The following is a 19,745-nucleotide window of genomic DNA, read 5'->3' on the forward strand; positions in this document are numbered from 1 at the left end:
ATCATGGCTGATCATCCAATTTCAGTACCCTGTCCCTGCTTTCTCCCCATATCCCTCGATCCCTTTAGCCGTAAGAAATATATCCAACTCCTTCTTGAATATATTTAATGAACTGGCCTCCACCGCCCTCTGTGGTAGAGAATTCCACAGGTTCACCACTCTCTGGGTGAAGAAATTCCTTCTCATTTCAGTCCTAAATGGCTTACCCCTTATCCTTAGACTATGACCCCTGTAGACCCAAGGGTTGCCCGGTTTGATTCCTAGGGCTAAAAATTGAGTAGCGCCCCAATTAGCATCCCCGCGCCGGAAATTGAGTGGTTGTGCCCCAAGAGGGAAGCGGGAAGCTACTGGAAGCACCCCGCATCCCTCTTGGGGCGCTGTGAGTCAATATTGCGGCGTTATGTGCCGCAGCGCCACACGCTGTAGCACGTCGCGCCGCGGTATTGCAGGCTTTCCTCCCCTTCTTAAAGGGGAGGGGCCTTGTGCAGCGTGGCCTGGGGCCCAGCTGGGCCCCCGGGGATTGGGAGTGCCCGGCACCCAAGAGAAGTGCCGGGCTCTTGGAGCGCAGCCAGCACTCCGCGGGGGTGGGCGTTCAGGAGGCCGGGGACGGGAGCGCAGGCAGGTGTTGGCAGGCGGCCAACAACAAAAATGGCCGCCCCGCACCTCGCCTTTAAATTGCGCCTCCCCGGCCGCAGGTACGCCTCCCTGACCCTGTCGGACATAGCGTCCGGCGGTAAGTCAGGGGGCGCTCCCGAACATCGTGGCCGGGGTGTGAGCGGGGCGCTGCACACACCAATGACGTCATCGCCAGCGCCGCAGGGCGCTACCGGTTAGCGCCACCACTAACCTCCCGCTGAATTTTGCGGGAGGCGTGGGCAGTGCCGCGCCCGGGCGCTAGTTGGTTTGCGTACCGTTAGCGCCCTCCTAAGGCGCAACCAACTGAATTTTTCCCCCCTGATCTCTGTAGAGTTAGCTGATCTCAGCTGGGGATGTAGCAGTGTCGTAACACTTGGCCTCGGTGCTTCTGGACTAGAGAATCCTAGAATGCTACAGCACAGAAGGAGGCCATTCGGCCCATTGTGCCTGTGCCGGCTCTTTGAAACAGCAGAATCAGCCTGGGTTCCTGCTCCTGGAAAACGCTCACGTTTGGGCATTGGCTGAGGTGAGAACTGGGCTCAACTTCAATGGCCTCCTTAGTTCAATAGCTTGCCAAAACCCACCATCTAGGTTCGCACAGGAAGAATGGCCACTTAGGCGAGGTATTGGAGGCGAGCAGTCACACAGAACCAGGCAGGTGGGCAGAAAAGTGGCAAATGAAACTGAATCCGGAGAAGTGTGAGGTAATGCATTTGGGGAGGGCTAACAAGGCAAGGGAATACACATTAAATGGTCAGATACTGAGAAGTGTAGAGGATCAGAGGGACCTTGGAGTGCATGCCCACAGATCCCTGAAGGTAGCAGGACAGGTAGATAAGGTGGTTAAGAAGGCATACGGAATACTTGCCTTTATTAGCCGAGGCATAGAATATAAGAGCAGGGAGGTTATACTTATAAACTGCATAAAACAATAGTTAGGCAGCTGGAATACTGCGTACGGTTCTGGTCACCACATTGCAGGAAAGATGTGATCGCACTAGAGAGGGTACAGAGGAGATTTACGAGGATGTTGCCGGGACTGGAGAATTTTAGCTATGAGGAAAGATTGGAGAGGCTGGGGTTGTTTTCTTTGGAACAGAGGAGGCTGAGGGGAGATTTAATTGAGGTGTATAAAATTATGAGGGGCCTAGATAGAGTGGATAGGAAGGACCTATTTCCCTTAGTAGTGAAGTCAATAACCAGGGGGCATAGATTTAAAGTAATTGGTAGAAGGATTAGAGGGGAATTTTTTTCACCCAGAGGGTGGTGGGGGTCTGGAACTCACTGCCTGAAAGGGTGGGAGAGACAGGAACCCTCATCGCATTTAAGAAGTACTTGGATATGCACTTGAAGTGCCGTAACCTACAAAGCTGGAAAGCGGGATTAGACTGGATGGCTCTTTTGGCTGGCACAGCCACGATGGACTGAATGGCCTCCTTCTGTACCGTAAAGTTCTATGATTCTGTGGTAACCATTGGCAAACACAGGGTTCTGACTGCAAGGAGTTGCTGAGTTGTCAGTGCGAGACAATTAGATTAACATCAACAGGCGTACAGTCAATAACCAGAGCGTGAGCGGTTAGCGTGTCTGACAGTGCAAGGCAGCTGGATTAACCTGCACAGCTGAAATGACATGCTGGCTAGCTGAAGCGCCGTCGGTTAGTGACTGCATTGATACTGATAATAACTCCACTCTTGTCATGTTGTCAGGCTCAGTAACTCCTCCACGTCATTGTTACTCACTGTTTAAACACAAATAATCCAACATAAAAACCGAACAAATTGACAAGTGATTTGGTTTTCTAAGGGGTTCTGACACCAAGATCCGAGTCTTTAACTCTGCTGACGGGGTGACCTGTAAAACTCAGTGACGAAGTGTTGCGTTCTCTTTCAGGATGGTCTCCTTGCGACCCCGCCTCCGCACGCCCCCATCTCTGCCCCCGCCAAGCCCCAGCGTCACTTAACTTATCAGCTTGTTTCAGTGACCCTGCCTTATCCCCTTCAAATAAAGGCCCCTTTTTCCATTGAATCCGGCCGCTTAACCCGGCAGCAACCTTCAAATATTGACACTGGGAAAGATAGGCGAAAATAAATAAATAATGAGCCTCGCTGCTGCTCTCTGTCACGTAACCCATCCTGTCGCTCGCTCGCTCCCCCTGCCGGGGGGGCCACAGGATATTGACCTCGGGATGCAATCAACAATTTATTGGATCGAGCACAGCTTTCTGTCTAAGGATTAGCTTTCCTGGAATAAGATTGCTGGGTGGCTGGGTATAGGTTAGAAAGCTCAAACACAAATCACCTCATCGCTTTCAAGCCTTCATATATTAGTTTATCATAGAGATATGAATGATATGAGCGTGTGTACATTTTCAATATACAGGAAACTCTCGATTTACCGGCACCTAAATAACCGGAAATCTCTGTTAACCGGCAAAATTCAGGAGTAGGTTCAGGTAAGTTTTACTTCATATTAGTGGCAGTTCCTGGATCTGTGGCTGTGTAACCGGGGTTCCTGCACTTGTTGCTAAGCAACAGGGACGCTTGGTCTGTGGCCGGAGTGCCTGCACATGTTGCTAAGCAACAGGGAAGCCTGGATTTGTTGCTGTGTACGGAGCTCTTGTACCTTTTAACTGTACCTCTCTGTAATCCGGACTTTTTGATAAACCGGCACCACGCCGGTCCCGTCGGTGCCGGATAATAAAGAGTTTCCTGTACGTGGTTACTGTGTGGTTATTCTGCCTCTTTTAAATCATCCGGCCCCCCACTCCTCTCTGACTTACAGCCTGGCTCAGCCGGTAGCACTGTCCCCTCTGGGTCAGAAGTTTGTGGGTTCCTGTATTAAGGCTTGAGTTCATAACCGAGGCTTCCAGTGCCGTGCTGCATTGTCAGGGGTGTTTTTCTTTTGGATGAGAAGTTAAACGGCCTACCTATTCTTGGTGGGTGTTGAAGAGCCCGCGGACACGTTCAGGGAAGAGCAAGAAGTTGTCCTGGTCGACGGTCACCTCCTCAGCCAGCGCCAGAAACACAGCTGAATCAGTCATAGGTGTTTGTGGGATCTGGCAACAGTTGCTGCAAAAGAGTACGCCGCCGTTGTGTGACGTGCTCGGAGATGGTCAGATGACACGAGAATGGTGCTACGTAAATGCAACCGCTTAAAAGTGCATGGCTTGGCTTTAAATCTCAGTCTATGCTAAGACAGGGGCCCAAAATCAAAGGAACATGTCAGGAGTGCTGTGTCGCGAATCACTCTGTCGCTGCTGCCGATACTGTTGCAGTTAACAGAAAGCAGGCGATGGATCCCTTTGCCAATTAGCCTTTTTCTGCACCCTCCCCCCGCCACACTCCCTCTCTTACCTTAAACATTCACTTCCTCCACCACCGGCGCACCGTGGCTGCAGTGTGTACCATCTACAAGATGCACTGCAGCAACTCGTCAAGGCTTCTTCAGCAGCACCTCCCAAACCAGCGACCTCTACCACCTAGAAGGACAAGGGCAGCAGGCGCACGGGAACACCACCACCTCCAAGTTCCCCTCCAAGTCACACAACATCCTGACTTGGGAATATATCGGCTGATCCTTCATTGTCGCTGGGTCAAAATCCTGGAACTCCCTCCCTAACAGCACTGTGGGAGCACCTTCACCACACGGACTGCAGGGGTTCAAGAAGGCGGCTCACCACCACCTTCTCGAGGGCAACTAGGGATGGGCAATAAATGCTGGTCCTGCCAGCGACGCCCACATCCCAGGAACAAATAAAATAAAACTCTGTCCAGTGGGAAAACGGGAGTGCAGCTTGTTGCAGGACCCTCTCTCCCAACTGTCCTGATTTTGCAGACCAATATAAATCATGTCCCACCCTCCCATTGGCGCTCCCAAATTTAAAAATGTTCCCGGATCAATTGCAACCTTCAAGACAACTTTGTGGAGTTGCAGGATAAAGCCTGGTATGTGCTTAATTCCACCCACCCCCACCCCCCCCCCCCGCCAACCAGCAAACTTCTCCGTCAGAGAGATTAACACATTGCATTTTGTTATTACGTTAAGGCTTAAATTGCTTTAAGAACTGTCAAAATGTAATAAATGTTGAAATGTCTGATTGAGAAACGTGAAAAGTTAAATTAAGACCGAAATTCCCTTCATTTTTATTATATAGCACCTTGTCACATCTCACAAACACAAACTGCTTCACATAAAATACATTAGTTTGAAGAACAGTTGCACACAGCAAGATCCCACAAACAGCAATGTGTTGAATGACCAGTTAACCTGTTTTTAGCGGTGTGGGTTGAAGGAGATATGTTTGCTAGGACACCGAGAATTGCCCTGTCCTTCTTTGAATAATGCTGTGGGATCTTTACTATCCAGCATAGCAGGGTCTTGATCGAAGCAGTCCCTTCTGACAGTGCTGCGCTCCCTCGGTACAGCACTGGAAAGTTAGTCTGTAAGATGTGCTCGAGACCTGGAGTGGGGTTTGAACCTGTGGTATCTTGAGCTGGCCATAGATGGAGACAGACACAGGTTAACTTCATAACATGGTTTAATCAACTCTTGCACATAAAAGCTTCTGCCATGAAGCAGCCAAAACCAAGAGTACCACAGTACAGATCAGACTTAACTCAGGAGAGCAATTGCCACAGCACCACGTGGTGGATCAGGTTACACATAACCTCCCAGGTTACGACAGAACCCGTGACTTTCGGACTCGGAGCGCAGAGCGCTGCCCCTGAGCCACAGCAAAATACGACGTTGCTGATTTTCGGAGCGGTGTTCTGGTTTTGAAGTTTGCAGGTTGAGCGGTATGAGTGGGTGAGTCACACACACAGAAACCCCACAGTGCAGATAGAGGCCATTTCGGCCCATCGAGCCTGCACCGACACATATCCCACCCGATCCCCGTAACCCCTACACCAACACATATTCCACCCGATCCCCCGTAACCCCTACACCAACACATATCCCACCCTATCCCCGTAACCCCACGTATTTAATCCCCCTAACACTAAGGGTCAATTTATCATAGCCAATCAACCTAACCCGCACATCTTTGGACTGTGGGAGGAAACTGGAGCACCCGGAGGAAACCCACGCAAACACGGGGAGAATGTGCAAACTCCACACAGACAGTCACCCGAAGCCGGATTCGAACCCGGGTCCCTGGTGCTGTGAGGCAACAGTGCTAACCACTATGCCACCGTGCCGCCCTAATCACCGAGTCATGCCTAGTGGGGCAGTGGCACTGTAGTATGCAGTGCGTAGTAGAGCAGGAGAGCACGAAGCAGTGACATTGCCAGAATGGGAGTGTAGGGTTGAGAGCAGCAGGGCCCAGTAGGATTGCAACATTAAACAACAGTGCAGAGCTACAAGAGGTCAAGACAATTAGTTGTTTTGGCCACACTGTTTGTGCAGACAGCGTCACTTCCCAAAACTAGATCAATTTTTACCAATATTTGCTATAATTAGCCAAGGGTCCTAAATCCCAATCTATTGTTAAACGGCCCATAGATAAGGACCTGTAAAATGTCAAAGGCCCTGTGCATTGTTTACTCTTCATTAAAGGTGGAGGATTGGCTCTCTAACAGAAAGCAGAGAGTTGGGATAAATGGTTCGTTCTCAGATTGGCAACCAGTAACTAGTGGTGTTCCGCAGGGGTCAGTGCTGGGTCCCCAACTCTTTACAATCTATATTAACGATTTGGAGGAGGGGACCGAGTGTAACATATCAAAGTTTGCAGATGATACAAAGATGGGAGGGAAAGTAGTGAGTGAGGAGGACATAAAAAACCTGCAAAGGGACATAGACAGGCTAAGTAAGTGGGCAGAGATTTGGCAGATGGAATACAATACTGGAAAGTGTGAGGTTATGCACTTTGGCAGGAAAAATCATAGAGCAAGTTATTATCTTAATGGCAAGAAACTGGAAAGTACTGTAGTACAAAGGGATCTGGGGGTCCTGGTGCACGAAACTCAAAAAGTTAGTATGCAGGTGCAGCAAGTGATTAAGAAGGCCAATGGATTGTTGGCTTTTATTGCTAGGGGGTTGGAATATAAAAACAGGGAGGTATTGCTGCAGTTGTACAAGGTATTGGTGAGGCCGCACCTGGAATACTGCATACAGTTTTGGTGTCCATACTTAAGAAAAGACATACTTGCTCTCGAGTCAGTACAAAGAAGGTTCACTCGGTTAATCCCGGGGATGAGGGGGTGGTCATATGAGGAGAGGTTGAGTAGATTGGGACTCTACTCATTGGAGTTCAGAAGAATGAGAGGCGATCTTATTGAAACATATAAGATTGTGAAGGGGCTTGATCGGGTGGATGCGGTGAGGATGTTCCCAATGATGGGTGAAACTAGAACTAGGGGGCATAATCTTAAAATAAGGGGCTGCTCATTCAAAACTGAGATGAGGAGAAACTTCTTCACTCAGAGGGTGGTAGGTTTGTGGAATTTGCTGCCCCAGAAAGCTGTGGAAGCTACATCATTAAATAAATTTAAAACAGAAATAGATAGTTTCCTAGAAGTAAAGGGAATAAAGGGTTACGGGGAGCGGGCAGGAAATTGGACATGAGTCTGGGTTCGGAATGGTCATGGCCCTGTGGGTAGTGGAGCGGGCCCAGGGGCCGTGTAGCCTTGTTCTGCTCCTACTGTGTTCTAATTCTGTTAGATTTCAGGAGATGGTTTTATTCCTGTTCCTGACTGGGGTGGGGATCGCCTTTACAGAAGGTAAGTACTGTAGAAAATATAGGGACAGAGTGATCTCCTGGAAGAATTTCGATCGCCTAGATGGGTCGGAGAGGAATTTCCCAGATTTTTTTCTCCCAAATTGGCCATTGGGTCTTTATCTGGTTTTTCGCCTCTCCCGGGAGATCACATGGGTTCGGGTGGATGCAGAGTGACAGAAGATTTGAGGTTAGGATCAGATCAGCCATGATCTTATTGAATGGTGGAGCAGGCTCGAGGGGCCGATTGGCCTGCTCCGGCTCCTATTTCTTATGTTCTTATGTTCTTATGTTCTAAACAGTGCAAGCATCACAACCTTGTCAAAAATAAAACACTTGTCTGTACCTTTTAACATTTTTTGTTCACTGTAACTTCCTGTTGGTTATCGCGGAGGAAGATTTAAAGACAGTGAGTGCTGAGGATGTTGTAGAAGAAAACAAAGAAAGAAAGACTTGCATTTATATAGTGCCTCCCACAAACAGCAATGTGACAATGACCAGATCATCTGTTTTTAATGATGTTGATTGAGGGATAAAGATTGGCCCAGGACACCAGGGAGAACTCCCCCCGCTCTTCTTCCAATAGTGCCGTGGGATCTTTTACATCCACCTGGGGCCTGGGTTTAACGTCTCATCCGAAAGACGGCACCTCCGACAACGCAGCGCTCCCTCAGCACTGCACTGGAGTGTCGGCCTAGCTTTTTGTGCTCAAGCCGCTGGAGCGGGCCTCGAACCCACAACCTTCTGACTCCGAGGCGAGAGTGCGACCCACTGAGTCTGTCACCAGAGCAAATGAGTGACTGAGCCCCAAGGGGACGAAGGGGCTTGATTAACACGACAGGTAGAAAGGGACAGCGGCTTGGATATTACAGTGGGTGAGGAGTGAGGCCTTAACAGGAGCGGTGAAGCGGTAAAGTTTCTGTTTGGTGACATTTGGTGCGACTAGTGATAAGTTCACACTTTAAATCGATATATTAAAACCTTGCGGTTGCGCGCAATAACTGTCCAGCTTCCTGTCATCAAAGTGCCTGTGTAAACATTTAGAATGAAAATTCTGTATGTAAACAGTTGGCTGTCACTGTGCAGTTGCAGGCTATTCTCAGTAGGTGGTGCTGTGGTTTTTATATATACAGGAAACTCTCGATTTACCGGCACCCAAACAACCGGAAATCTCGGTTAACCGGCAAAATTCAGGAGTAGGTTCAGTTAAGTTTTTTTCTTCATATTAGTGGCTGTTTCTTGATTCTTGGCTGTGTAATCGGGGGTTCCTGCACTTGTTGCTAAGCAACAGGGACGCTTGGTCTGTGGTCAGGCTTCTTGCAGCTGTTGCTAAGCAACAGGGAAGCTTGGATTTGTTACTGTGCATGGAGCTCTCCTACCTTTTAACTGTAACTCTCTGTAATCTGGACTTTTTGATAATCCGGCACCACGCCGGTCCCGGATAAAAAAGAGTTTCCTGTATATATATCTCTTACAACTCCTTCGTTCTGTATGTTAAAAGAAACTTATATTTATCAACCGACCACGGGCAACTATTCTGCTGTTGAGGGAAGGTGTTGACTTGGGAGGGATGCCCAGCTCAGTGGGGAAGTGCGGTCCGTCAGCTGCTATACCAGGCTGGCTGGAGACGGCAAAAGATCTTGCTTATCATCTGTCTGCTTCTTGCCATTCAGCTGTTCCCATACTCAGTCCCACCATCTCAGATTTGACCTTGCACGCAGGGAGCACAAAAATCCCAACTCAATTACAAGTCGATTTGTAGTTTGTACTTGCTCAGGCATGTCGCCGTCTTATCCGAGTGCGACAACTTGCATTTATATAGCGCCGCTAACGTACTTTCCCCTCCAAGCGTCTGCCGGTCCCGCGCTGCCCGGGCCTGGCTATTCAAATGTGAAATTTCGCTTTGAATGGGCCGCGCAGCCTCTTAAAGGGGCCGGACACCCAAAGAAAAATTCGGGGTGACATTAGTCCCAAGGCGCTCCACGGGAGCGTAATCAGACACTGAGCCAAAGAAGGAGACACTGGGACAGGTGGCCAAAAAGCTTGGTCAAAGGGGTTGGTCAGCGAGCAGGGGGGTGGTGGGCGAATGGGGCTTGGTACGAGTTACAGAGCATGAACTTCACACAGGCTGAGAAGCTTGTTCCCCGTCAATATCTTTCTCCGCTGACTGCTGGAAGGCACGTGTTAGCATCTACAGGAGATGAGAGGAGGGGAGGGAAGAACCTTTCTTGTAACACGGCTTTCAATCAGACATTAAACTGAAGCTCCATCTGCTTGCTTTGGTGGCTCAGGTGCATGGTAACCATCCCATTGGCACTAGTGGAAGGAGAGGAGGGAATTCACCCCATTTCCTGGCCAACATTTTCCTCTCTGCCAGCACCATCAAACACTGGCCTCACTCTTATTTGTGGGAGCTTGCTGTGCACGAGAAGGCTACCTACATAACCGCAGTGACTGTGCAAATGTAATTCATTCTCTGAAGTGTTCCGGGGCAGCACGGTGGCATAGTGGTTAGCACTGTTGCCTCACAGCGCCAGAGACCCGGGTTCGAATCCGGCCTCGAGTGACTGTCTGTGTGGAGTTTGCACATTCTCCCCGTGTTTGCGTGGGTTTCCTCCGGGTGCTCCGGTTTCCTCCCACAGTCCAAAGATGTGCGGGTTAGGTTGATAGGCTATGCTAAATTGACCCTTAATGTTAGGGGGATTAAATACGTGGGGTTACGGGGATAGGGTGGGATATGTGTTGGTGTAGGGGTTACGGGGATCGGGTGGGATATGTGTCGGTGCAGGCTCGATGGGCCGAAATGGCCTCTATCTGTACTGTGGGGTTTCTGTGATTCTGTGATAAGAGATGTGATCAAGCATTATGTAAGTGCAAGTTCTTTCTGAAAGGTATTTTATTTTAATGGTGCCACGTGTCATAGATAGCAGGCTCCCATATTTCACTCAGAGTTTGGAGAATTGCTATTGCACCTTATCGGACTGTGCAGGATGGAAAGTAATGAATGTAGGACGCAGAGAGAAAGAAAGACTTGCATTTATATAGCGCCTTTCACGACCACCGGATGTCTCAAAGCGCTTTACAGCCAATGAAGTACTTTTTGAAGTGGAGTCACTGTTGTAATGTAGGAAACGCGGCAGCCAATTTGCACACAGCAAACTCCCACAAACAGCAATGTGATAATGACCAGATAATCTGTTTTTGTTACGTTGATTGAGGGATAAATATTGGCCCAGGACACCAGGGAGAACTCCCCTGTACTTCTATCGAAATAGTGGCCGTGGGATCTTTTACGTCCACCTGAGAGAGCAGACGGGGCCTTCGGTTTAACGTCTCATCCAAAAAGACGGCACATCCGACAGTGCAGCACTCCCTCAGTACTGGCACTGGGAGCGTCGGCCTAGATTTATGTGCTCAAGTTCCATGGTATAGTAATCTCGGATGTAATGCTTAAGTTATCCACCAGAGGGAGACAAATGCTAAGGGATTATATTTACTAGTATTAAGGTAACATTGCACTATGGGTAGAATGACTCATAGGATCCTCCATTTTTGCATCGTGCAGTAAGAATTAGAAGTGCATGCCTGTAGCTGTAAGAGCTCTGTTCTCTCCTAAACTGTGTCATTAAAAAGATAAGTTTTGGGTTCCTGAAGTCTCACTTATATCAGTTATTGGACCTTACCACTCGGATATAACACATGGAATGGGACTTGAACTCACAACCTACTGACTCCAGCAGCGAGTGTGCTACCCACTGAGCCACAGCAGACACTTACAGTGAAAAGAAGTGGAAACCCTGCCCCATATGCCTCAATTCCTTTTTCTACCAAGTATCTATCCCATTCCCAATTAAAATTAACCCAATCTCTTCCCCCCTCCCCCCAGAAATACACCTGATTTTCTTTAATGGGCAATGGGTGAGGGTGGGCTGAGACTGGAAACGCAACACAGTTGGAGGGTGGGGAGGGAGGGATTTACCCCGAAGCCCACCACTGCACAATGTGGTGGATCGATAATCCAGGGTGCCAGCGCAACATTGGCTTCCAGTTCTGCTCGACACTCCCAGCTAGGTTCGGACAACGTGATCACATAGAAATATAGAAACATAGAAGATAGTAGCAGGAGTAGGCCATTCGGCCCCTCGAGCCTGCTCCGCCATTCAATGCGATCATGGCTGATCATCCAAATTCAGTACCCGGTCCCTGCCTTCTCCCCATATCCCTTGATCCCTTTAGCCTTAAGAAATATATCCAACTCCTTCTTGAATATATTTAATGAATTGGCCTCGACTGCCTTGTGTGGTAGAGAATTCCACAGGTTCACCACTCTCTGGGTGAAGAAATTCCTCCTCATCTCTGTCCTAAATGGCCTACCCCTTATCCTTAGACTGTGATCCCTGGTTCTGGACTCCCCGGCCATCGGGAACATCCTCCCTCAATCTAGTCTGTCTAGTCCTGTTAGAATTTTATAAGTTTCAATGAGATCCCCTCTCATTCTTCTAAACTCCAGCGAGTATAAGCCCAATCAACCCAATCTCTCCTCATACGTCATTCCTGCCATCCCAGGTATCAGCCTGGTGAATCTTCGCTGCACTCCCTCCATGGCAAGAACATCCTTCCTCAGATAAGGCAACCAAACTGCAGACAATGCTCAAGATGTGGTCTCACCAAGGCCCTGTACAACTGCAGCAAGACATCCTTGTTCCTGTACTCGAACCCTCTCGCTACGAAGGCCAACATACCATTTGCCTTCTTAACCGCCTGCTGCACCTGCATGCTTACCTTCAGCGACTGGTGCACAAGGACACCCAGGTCTCGTTGCACTTCCCCTTCTCCCAATCTATTGCCATTCAGATAATAATCTGCCTTCCTGTTTTTGACACCAAAGTGGATAATCTTGCATTTATCCACATTATATTGCATCTGCCATGCTTCTGCCCAATCACCCAACCTGTCCAAATCATACTGGAGTTTCTCGGCATCCTCCTCACAGCACACACGCCCACCCAGCTTTGTGAGATATTACATCTAGTTCCCTCGTCTAGATCATTAATATATATTGTGAATAGCTGGGGTCCAAGGACCGATCCCTGCGGTACCCCACTAGTCACTGCCTGCCACTCAGAAAAAGGCCCGTTTATTCCAACTCTTTGCTTTCTGTCTGCCAACCAGTTCTCTATCGAAGTCAATACCTTGCCCCCAAGCCCATGTGCCTTAACTTTACACGCTAATCTCTTATGCGGGACATTATCGAAAGCACAGTCACAGTGACAGTTTGCCAGTGGCTATTGAACTAAACAGAAGGGATGCTACAATTGGCCTCAAAACCAGAGGCTAAAAAGGGGACAAATAAAAAACAGCCAGCGTTCCCACTCCTGATCACTGCCTAGTGACTCCCTGCTGAAAAGTGTACATATGCAAGATGATGACAGGATCAGGCTTGACCTTCTTGGTTGAATTACCTGCTAATTACGGTCTAGGGTCACTTTGAAACAATGGCCAGTTGGGCTTGGTACTGGAGGACTTTCAGGAAAGCAGGGTGGGGGGCAGGGGGTAGGGAGTTAGGGGAGAAGTGGTGTCCCTGAGGCAGACTTACCCTGGCTGTGCCATGGCACAAGAGTGCAATACTGAGGGAGCGCCGCACTGTCGGAGGTGCCGTCTTTCAAATGAGACGTTAAACCGAGGCCCCGTCTGCTCTCTCAGGTGGATGTAAAAGATCCCGTGGCCACTATTTCGAAGAAGAGCAGGGTGGAGTTCTCCCCGGTGTCCTGGGGCCAATATTTATCCCTCAACCAACATCACTAAAAACAGATTATCTGGTCATTATCACATTGCTGTTTGTAGGAGTTTGCTGTGCGCAAACTGGCTGCCGCGTTTCCCACATCACAACAGTGACTGCACTTCAAAAAAGTACTTCATTGGCTGTAAAGCGGTTTTGGGACGTCCGGTGGTCGTGAAAGACGCTACATAAATGCAAGTCTTTCTTACAGCATTAACAAAAAAATCTCCGCTGCAAAATCTTAATTGTACCTCTAACTGCCGTACTTAAGGCTCTGTAGCCCTGATGGTACCTTTGAGTATCAGTATTGATGGAATGGTGCAAGAAATGGGAGGTAAAAGGTCACGAAATAGGGCCCACGGGGTCGCAGACAATCTGGCGCACTTGTTACGCAGGAGGTTTGTAACCGCACTCAAAACCAAGTGCATGTCAATATAGTTTAGGATTACCAAACACACGTCCCCCTCCGCCGGCACAGGGACAGCCGTTAACCCTTTCCGTTCTCAGACACACGTCCCCCTCCGCCAGCAGTGACAGCCGTTAACCCTTTCCGTTCCCAGACACACGTCCCCCTCCGCCAGCACAGGGACAGCCGTTAACCCTTTCCATTCCCAGACACACGTCCCCCTCCGCCGACACAGCGACAGCCGTTAACCCTTTCCATTCCCAGACACACATCCCCCTCCGCCAGCACAGTGACAGCCGTTAACCCTTTCCATTCTCAGACACACGTCCCCCTCCGCCAGCACAGTGACAGCTGTTAACCCTTTCCATTCCCAGACACACGTTCCCCTCCGCCGACACAGCGACAGCCGTTAACCCTTTCCATTCCCAGACACACGTCCCCCTCCGCCGACACAGCGACAGCCGTTAACCCTTTCCATTCCCAGACTCACATCCCCCTCCGCCAGCACAGCGACAGCCGTTAACCCTTTCCATTCCCAGACACACGTCCCCCTCCGCCAGCACAGGGACAGCCGTTAACCCTTTCCATTCCCAGACACACGTCCCCCTCCGCCAGCACAGGGACAGCCGTTAACCCTTTCCATTCTCAGACACACGTCCCCCTCCGCCGACACAGCGACAGCCGTTAACCCTTTCCAATCCCAGACACACGTCCCCCTCCGCCAGCACAGCGACAGCCGTTAACCCTTTCCATTCTCAGACACACGTCCCCCTCCGCCGGCAGAGCGACAGCCGTTAACCCTTTCCATTCTCAGACACACGTCCCCCTCCGCCAGCACAGCGACAGCCGTTAACCCTTTCCAAACCCAGACACACGTCCCCCTCCGCCGGCACAGTGACAGCCGTTAACCCTTTCCATTCCCAGACACACGTCTCCCTCCGCCAGCACAGCGACAGCCGTTAACCCTTTCCATTCCCAGACACACGTCCCCCTCCACCGACACAGCGACAGCCGTTAACCCTTTCCATTCCCAGACACACGTCCCCCTCCGCCGACACAGCGACAGCCGTTAACCCTTTCCAATCTCAGACACACGTCCCCCCTCCGCCAACACAGCGACAGCCGTTAACCCTTTCCAATCTCAGACACACGTCCCCCTCCGCCGACACAGCGACAGCCGTTAACCCTTTCCAATCTCAGACACACGTCCCCCTCCGCCAGCACAGCGGCAGCCGTTAACCCTTTCCATTCTCAGACACACGTCCCCCTCCGCCGACAGTGACAGCCGTTAACCCTTTCCATTCTCAGACACACGTCCCCCTCCGCCAGCACAGTGACAGCCGTTAACCCTTTCCATTCTCAGACACACGTCCCCATCCGCCGACAGTGACAGCCGTTAACCATTTCCAATCTCAGACACACGTCCCCCTCCGCCAGCACAGCGACAGCCATTAACCCTTTCCATTCCCAGACACACGTCCCCCTCCGCCGACACAGCGACAGCCGTTAACCCTTTCCATTACCAATGTATGTTTGGAGCATTTACATAGAATTACGTAGGATATACAGCACAGCAACAGGCCATTCGACCCAACCAGTCCATGCCGGCGTTTATGCTCCACTCGAGCCTCCTCCCGTCTTTCCTCATCTAACTATCAGCATAACCCTCTATTCCCTTCTCCCTCATGTCCTTATCTAGCCTCCCCTTAAATGCATCGATACTATTCGCTTCAACCACTCCCTGTGGTAGCGAGTTCCACATTCTCACCACTCTCTGGGTAAAGAAGTTTCCTCTGAATTCCCTATTGGATTTCTTGGTGACTATCTTATATTGATGGCCTCTAGTTTTGCTCTTCCCCACAAGTGGACACACTGGGTTTTGTTTGTATTGCTCCGTTTTATCCTCAAAGGCAGGTGGGAAAGGGTTTTTCCCCCCATTTCAACAAAAAGCCATACTTAGTCTGTTTTCTTGAATCTGTCTTTCCTGATGGTTCAGCTGAGCCATGCGGACTGGGAAGGTCCATGGTTCGATCCCCAGTCTGTGCTGAGTTAACGGGTTTCAGACAGGACAATGGCAGGGGTGCTAATCCAAGGTTTCAGTTTAGCTGCCCTTCTCTGAACAGTGGCCGTTGGCAGGGAGCTCCCCCCGCACTGCAGCACAGTGACCAGAAATGCAGAGATATCGCCTGGAAATCAAACACACAACACGTAAAGAAACAAATGTGAAGAGATTGTCTGGTTTTCACGTGCACGATTCGGAAGTTGGTACTGAGATGTACAGGAAGCTTTATTTTATCCGGGACCGACGTGGTGCCGGTTCATCAAAAATTCCGGATAACCGAAAGCTATAGTGAAAGATACGGAGAGCTGAGAGCTCCGTATAAAGCAACAAACCCTGTTGCTTAGCAACAGCTTCAGAACAATGGCCACAAGTTCCAAGCGTCTCTGTAGCTTAGCAACAGCCACACCCTTGCACAGCAACAGATCGAGGAAGGCAAGTAATAAAACTTACCTGAACCTACTCCTGAATTTTGCCGGTTAACCGAGATTTCCGGTTATTTAGGTGCCGGTAAATCGAAAGTTTCCTGTACTGTACTGGAAAACCATCTCTTCCTGCTTGTTGCTTTCGTTATACCTGAAATAAATACTCTTTTGCTTTTGTGCAGGATGTCCTTACTCGGGAGCAGCAGCTACTGACCACCTTTAACACGAGAACGCTGAGAACCATTTTTCACGTGTACTTAAATTTCTTACAAGGGAAAGTCAGACTGTTTGTCATCGACTCAGCAGCCTGCAATCTGGCGACAAGCTGACGGCCCAGACGAACGCCAACAGACTCTGAAGGAGCTTCCGATGCAGATTATAAGCTGTAACCTTTGCATACTAAGCACAAAAAATGTATAGCACCAACAAGGAACGGGGAGAGAGAGGGAGAAAGAGAAAACAAAGGGGGAAAGAAGAGGATGGCCTGGTTCATTTGGAATATAATGTTCTACAGGAAAGCCGATCGTCCAGCTCTATACCGTCTAGACAGCTCGGCCGCAGAGACTCTGTTAACCCGGGCGCTCGGGATTCAAGGATGCGCGGTTTTTTTGAACTCAAAGACGAGAGAGACAGCCGCACCCGAGGGGCTTGACAGATCTGCTGCAGAAAGTGTCTGTTCATCGATGGCGTAGCCTGCTGTTGGAGCCTCGTTCTGTTTTTTTTGTAGAGTTCTGTGAATACGGGAGGCGAGAGATTCACGTCTTTGTCCTTTTTAAGCTCTGCCAACTATTGCGCCTCAGATCTTTGTTATTTGCTTAACTCGGGGATTAAAGTTCACTGGCAACCTGTTAGAAGCATTGTAGAAATGGTGAGAACTAACTCGGTCGAATGTGTTGTGGGGATGGGGGAGTTTAGTACTAATGCTGAGACACTGTAGATCAGCTCTGTGTTCATTAAAATATTGTATATATTTAAACATATTTATACGTCCTGTACAGGACCTGATTTTCAAGAGTTTAATTTCTGCCTTTTGCATTGCATAGGGAACGGCAGCATAGGTGGTTATATTGTAGGACTAGTAATCCTAGAGGCTGGACTAATGATCCGAGAGACACAAGTTCAAATCCCACCACGGCTGCTGGGGAATTTAAATTCAGTTAATTAAATAGATCTGGAGTGAAAAGCTAATACAGGTAGACTATCCTTTATCCGAACTTCCGAAAACCTCTAAAAACCGAAAGTTTTTTTGTTCAGCGTAAGTCGTGCGCCGACATGACCAGAGTGGCGCACGACTTACGCTGAGCAGGGCAGAGGGTCACAGAGTTCCCTCCTGGGTAGGAGATTGCAGGCCGAGCTGGGCAGTGTGAAGGAGGTACCGGGAGAGTGAACCCAACAATACAGCGGCCCGTCCGATAGCTGCAGCGGCCTGTCCGATATTCTTTTCTCCCCCCGACCCGAACCGCGGCCCGTCCGATATTCTTTTCTCCCCCGACAACCCCGACCCCCCCCCCCCCGACCTGAACCGCGGCCCGTCCGATATTCTTTTCTCCCCCCCACCCCCCACCCGACCTGATTTGCGGGCCAGCTTAGTAGGAGTCAGCCGATATCCGGCTTTCCAGAGAAGCAGGAAGGGGAATGAGACACGGAACAGTCGCAAGAGGTAGCCTGAACTTTAAAAATTTATATTAAATACAAATTTCCCAGTCTTATAATAATACCTTCTGAAATCCGAAAAATTCCGAAAACCGAAACTCAGCTGGTCCCAAGGCTTTCGGATAAGGGATAGTGTACCTGTATCAGTAATGGTGACCATTAAACGACTGGATTGACCGTAAAAACCCAACTGATTCACTGATGTCCTTTGGGGAAAGAAATCTGCCGTCCTTACCCGGTCTGGCTTGTATGTGATTCCAGACCTACAGCAAGATGGTTTGACTCTTAACTGCCCTTAAATGGCCTAGCAAGCCATAGAGTTGTACAGGAAACTTTTTTTTTATCCGGCACGGATGGGACCGACGTGGTGCCGGTTCAACAAAAATTCCGGATAACCGAACGCTATAGTAAAAGATACGGAGCTGAGAGCTCCGTATAAAGCAACAAACCCTGTTGCTTAGCAACAGCTTCAGAACAATGGCCACAAGTTCCAAGCGTCTCTGTAGCTTAGCAACAGCTGCAGCCACACCCTTGCACAGCAACAAATGGAGGAAGGCAAGTAATAAAACTTACCTGAACCTACTCCTGAATTTTGCCGGTTAACCGACATTTCCGGTTATTTAGGTGTCGGTTAATCGAAAGTTTCCTGTATCAGACTGCTACGACGGACTGCAGCGGTTCAAGAAGGCGGCTCACCACCACCTTCTCAAGGGCAATTAGGGATGGGCAATAAATGCTGGCCTTGCCAGCGACGCCCACATCCCATAAATGAAGGACGTCCTTGATTATGCAGTTTTTCTTTATTCTTCCACACCTTTCAGTTAATGTTTCCCCTAATTTTTTTTTTGTTGGGTGTGCGGTCCCTTTAACGGGCCATTCAAAGTGGGCGAAATTTTACATTTGAAACACCAGTCCCTGGCTGCACGGGACCGGCAGACTCCTGGCCATGCAGATTAGCGGGAACGCTGCGTTCAGTGTAATCCTAGACGTACTGGCTACTTGCCCGTGGTGCTGCTCTTTGGTAGACTGAAGCATAATTGCAATGTTTGGCTGCTAATGTGAACTGTTCTTTTAAGGCCATTGCTCCAGTACTCACTGTGGGGGAAGCGGACTAATTAGGCACATCCTGGAGTCAAAGAGAGCCTAATGAGTAATGCAAACAGAAAATGCTGAAAGCGCTCAGCAGGTCCGGTAGCATCGCCACGGATACTACCTGACCTGCTGAGTGACTCGAGCATTTGCTGTTTTTATTGCAAATTTCCAGCATCCGCAGTATTTGCTTTCGAGTGCCTGCTTGTCTCAGCGGTAGCGTGTGCTCGCTTGACTCAGTGGGTTGTGAGTTCAAGTCGCACTCCACTGGACTGGAGCACACATCCCCGGCTGACACTACAGTGCAGGGCTGCGCTGTCAGAGGTGCCGTCATTCGGACGAAGCGTTAAACCGAGGCTCTGTTTGCCGGTTCAGGTGGCGACATACGATCCCATGACACTGTACGAAGAAGCACAGGGGCGTTCTCCCGGTGTCCTAAAAGAAAAAAGAAAGACTTGCATTTATATAGCGCCTTTCACGACCACCGGACATCTCAAAGCGCTTTACAGCCAATGAAGTACTTTTGAAGTGGAGTCACTGTTGTAATGTAGGAAACGCAGCAGCCAATTTGCGCACAGCAAGGTCCCACAATGTGATAATGACCAGATAATCTGTCTTTTGAGGGATAAATATTGGCCAGGACACCGGGACGAACTCCCCTGCTCTTCTTCGAAATAGTGCCATGGGATCTTTTACCTCCACCTCAGAGCAGACGGGGCCTCGGTTTAACGTCTCATCCGAAAGACGGCACCTCCGACAGTGCAGCACTCCACTGGAGTGTCAGCCTAGCTTTCTGTGCTCAAGTCCCTGGAGTGGGACTGTGAACCCACAACCTTCTGACTCAGGGGCGAGTGTGCGACCCACTGAGTTACAGCTGACACAGTCAACATTTTATCCCTCGATCAGTACCACCGAAACAGATTAACCGGTCGTTTTATCTGATTGCTGTTTGTGGGAGCTTGCTCTGCATGACACTGGTG

General features: G+C 49.6%; 1 protein-coding gene across 6 annotated transcripts in view; it reads left to right on the forward strand.

Annotated features, from left to right (window-relative positions):
- epoa (erythropoietin a) overlaps positions 1-17,003 on the forward strand; it is a 136,915-nt gene extending 119,912 nt beyond the window's left edge. For all 6 annotated transcript variants that reach the window (XM_085977339.1, XM_085977338.1, XM_085977337.1 and 3 more), the window contains one exon: positions 16,206-17,003. In XM_085977339.1, the coding sequence (XP_085833465.1) occupies positions 16,206-16,352 (147 nt within the window). In that variant the 3' untranslated portion in view covers positions 16,353-17,003. The remainder of the gene's footprint in view (positions 1-16,205) is intronic.
- The last annotated feature ends 2,742 nt before the right edge of the window (positions 17,004-19,745 follow it).

The sequence above is a fragment of the Somniosus microcephalus genome, unplaced genomic scaffold (genome assembly GCF_052327205.1).
Source record: "Somniosus microcephalus isolate GS21.2 unplaced genomic scaffold, FLI_Smic_1.0 unresolved_chr4, whole genome shotgun sequence".
NCBI lineage: Eukaryota > Metazoa > Chordata > Chondrichthyes > Squaliformes > Somniosidae > Somniosus > Somniosus microcephalus.